General features: G+C 42.2%; 1 protein-coding gene across 8 annotated transcripts in view; it reads right to left on the minus strand.

Annotated features, from left to right (window-relative positions):
* The window catches only part of esrrga (estrogen-related receptor gamma a), a 159,703-nt gene that overhangs the window by 61,020 nt on the left and 94,858 nt on the right, over positions 1-3,825 (minus strand). For all 8 annotated transcript variants that reach the window (XM_020589918.1, XM_020589923.1, XM_020589921.1 and 5 more), the window contains one exon: positions 3,039-3,463. In XM_020589918.1, the coding sequence (XP_020445574.1) occupies positions 3,039-3,463 (425 nt within the window). The remainder of the gene's footprint in view (positions 1-3,038; positions 3,464-3,825) is intronic.

Consider the following 3,825-nt stretch of genomic DNA (forward strand, 5'->3'; position numbering starts at 1 on the left):
CGCCTTTATTCCTCTCCCTCAATAAGGGAGTGATAGATGCAGGTTGTCAGGTGTCGCTGGACTGACGCCACAGAACAGCAGCTGCCAGAGCTACTTCTTCCATGCTTTGACACTCACACACACACACACACACACACACACACACACACACCACTAATTCCTTCCTACATCCATGTGCCCAGTTCACCCTCCCCCTCCTCCCTCTTTCTCTCATTCCTTGTCTCAACTTTTTGTTCATCCACATGGGTGTACACTCTCCTCCCCTCTCCTCTCCCACCCCTTGCTCTCCTCCCTGTCCAGCTGGAGGTGTTTTTTTGGTGATTACCTGCGGTTTTATTGGCTAATGGGTTGAAACATACCAATATGTCCGCCGCTGTCCATCTGAGGCTGGCCCTGCTTTCCAGCCAAGATACACAAACTAACACACAACTGTGCATAAACATATGCATATGTGCACAGACGTACACGTAAACCTGCACTCATTTATATTTGGATAAGCATAAGGCCACAAGCCTACACACAGACACACATGCACACTGTCTGAGGCTGACTTTAGCTTGTGTAGTAGCCAAAGACAATGCCATGACCCATTTATTATGGTGGAACCATGGCGGCTCTGCCTGCATCCAAACAAAACCTGGTACAGTACAGTGGCACTGTAGCACAGACATTCATGAAAAGAGATTTGGTCATGAAAGTTTAGATTTTCTCACAAAAATATGAACAAATAAAGCTGTGTTCATACAAACATGGAAAAGTGCTGGTGTAAATTTATAGCATAGTAGCATCTAGCAAAATCAAATGTTTTAATGTAATTCTGAATAAAAACATAAAATAATGGCTGTGATTGAGCCATCTGAGTCATTAAAACAGGGATGAGGGCATCTGAATTCAATATTGTGCTTATCTCAGCTCATTTTTTTGTACTTCTCTCTGGATGGTCCAATTATAATGTGACTTTCCATCCCCTGCCTCATCAAACTGCTACTGTATTTTATCACAACTTCTCATGACAGCAGACGTGTGACTAGTTTTGTCAAAGATTTGACCCATAACCCTGTAACTCTGGCCTTCTTGATCGACAACATGTCAACTACTGGGCAAGGGACGATTACAAATAGGGTGAAAATGAGGCCGTGAGAGAGACTGGGACATTGTACTGCTTTAAATCTATTCAAGGTCATACTCCACAGAGTCTCTGCTGTCAATATGACATCATATCTATACATTTGCAGGGCTATTGTGTTTAATCTGCAACCAAATCCCAACCTATGTAACCTTTAACAAGTCCTTTAAATGAAAGCAGATGTGGGACTGGTCAGCTATTAGACAGGACAGCAATGACAGAATAAGGGGTCAACTCTATAACAAAGTGAGCATAAGGTAATGCGTATGACATGCGTTGGTATATTTGTATGAATGTGCTGCTATGACTTTTTGTTTGTGTATGATTGTGTCTCTGCCTTTACAGTAACTGTGTGTGTGCTCCAATCTCTTTGTCAGGATTGCACCGTGTCCTGATCCTATAATAAACACATATAGGTCATCTCTAGGTAGTGGTGACTATCTAGTGGACATAAGACTTCCAGGCCCCCACATCTTCCAGTCTCCTTCTCTCTGGGGCTTTCCTGGAAAAGCTGCTTATCAGAAGCAAAAGAAAGCAGTGACAGATAGGTGGTTGGATGGAAAAGCAGATAGATGAATCCCGTCTGATATGACTGACTGACTGGTTCAGTGGATCAATGATGACTGGCTGGCTTGGTTATTGCAGTGGCAGACTGATTGACATTATTACTCAAACAGTCTTCAAGGGTTTATCACTTATTGACCGACTGTGTGAATAGGACAAGAGTGTGTGGCACAAAAATAATATTGTATGACATTTTCCTGAGGCGGCATGGTGGAACAGTGATTAGCGCTGTCCCCTCACATCAAGAAAGTTCCAAGTTTGTATTTAAATTTTTCTGTTTGGTGGCAAAATAGCCACATGTAGATACTGTCATAGTCCCATGACATTATCAAGATATTTCTTTTGGGATATCATAAAATTACAAATATGGTTACATCCCTATAAAATAACGTATCAGTATCCATCACAACAAATCCTCCATTACCATCCCAAAATCCCAGGATACAGGAATCCAGTCTGTGCTCCCAAACTGTGCAGCCAGGGCTCAAGGCTCTTGTGGCAACAGTCAAACTCTGTGATTAATCTAAAAACACACTGTTGGCTTTGGCCATTTCACAGGAATTGTTTGCATTAACAAAAGTTTAGAATATCTGCTTTAGCTGTTCTTGTTGTGGAAAGGAACCTGTAAAAACACAGTACAACCCAAAGTATTTATAAAGTAAGTTTTGTAAAAGTGTTACATTTGTGAATAAACATTAAATGCCATTAAAATTCAATATATTGTCTAAACTATGCATAAAGGTAGACTTAGCGTTTGGACTGCGTAGATTAGAGAACAAATGGTTGACTAACCGGCCGACTTTATAGCTGACTGGTTGTCTATTGGACTGACTTGTATCTACAAGGGTAAATGAAAGATATAATGGTGATCAGGCTGAGAATCGAGCATTAATTAAATAGTCACTAAATCATAAAAGCATAGACCAAATACCTTTGCTCATCCTGAACTGCTTGTAATCAAAACAAGAGACAAGAAAAGGGTTACTAAGCCTAACTGATTCCTGTTCTATTCATGGGCCCATGTCATGGTTGTACATGCATGGACCTGGCTGGACGTGTATATGTCACTGTGTGTATGTGCATGTATGATAAGAGAAAAAAAACACTGTAGTAGGTGTCCTGGTGGTGCATTTAGCACACAGACATAAAAATCTGGGTTGACATCTGGCCTGAGCCTTGTGGTTAAAACAGAACCACTAAAACAGGAGCAAAATTGAAAGAGACTGAGACAAAACAGAACCAAACCTGTGGTGGTGGACCTGAAACAGTAAAAGGCAAGACACAGAGACAGAAATAGAGACAGACAAACAGAAAAAAGTGGGGACATAAAATCAAAATGGAAGCCAACCTTGGATGGTGCGTTTGAAGAAGGCCTTGCAGGCCTCACAGGATGCCACTCCATAGTGGTACCCTGATGCAATGTCCCCGCACACCAGACACAGCCTCTTGGGCATCGAATTCAACATGTACTCGCACTTAATCTGTGAATCTTCCCCAATAGTTGATGAACAGTCCTCATAGCGCTTTGATCCAGGGCCACCAGCAGGACCCATGGGCCCTGCATTGGAGCCGTAAAGGCTTGGGGAGTCCAAGCCGTTGGGATGACCGTTCATCGTGGATGAGTATGAGCCTGAGGCGTCACTGGAGCCACCAGGGGAGTGATGGTTTAGACTGTCAGTCAGGGAGGCAGGACTAGACGGCTCAGTCTTTATATAAGAGGACGGACAGTTGGACTCAAGGTGGCGCTCCTTACTGGACATTCTGCAGAGAAGCCTGAGGGAGTGAGAGCAGAACAAACAGCAGAAGAAGAAAAAGTGTTAGAAGAAAATTTAAATGATGTATATTTATAAAGAAAAGAGAGAAACCCAAGGGAAAGAAGAGTTAGAGGAAAGAAAGCATGAGGAAAAGGGAGAAGGACACAGTAAACACAACTTTCAACAAAAGAAATTCTTCTTTTGAAAGTCGAATTATAGTCATTTGTTCTGATGCTGTCATATTTCCTCACTGTCACTTTCTATGATGGATTTCTGTTTTTTCAGAGCCTAGCAGCCTCTATAAATGACACACACACACACACACACACACACACACACACACACACACAGACAGACACAAAATCCAAAACTGGCACACTG

The sequence above is a fragment of the Monopterus albus genome, unplaced genomic scaffold (genome assembly GCF_001952655.1).
Source record: "Monopterus albus unplaced genomic scaffold, M_albus_1.0 scaffold10.1, whole genome shotgun sequence".
Classification (NCBI taxonomy): Eukaryota; Metazoa; Chordata; class Actinopteri; order Synbranchiformes; family Synbranchidae; genus Monopterus; species Monopterus albus.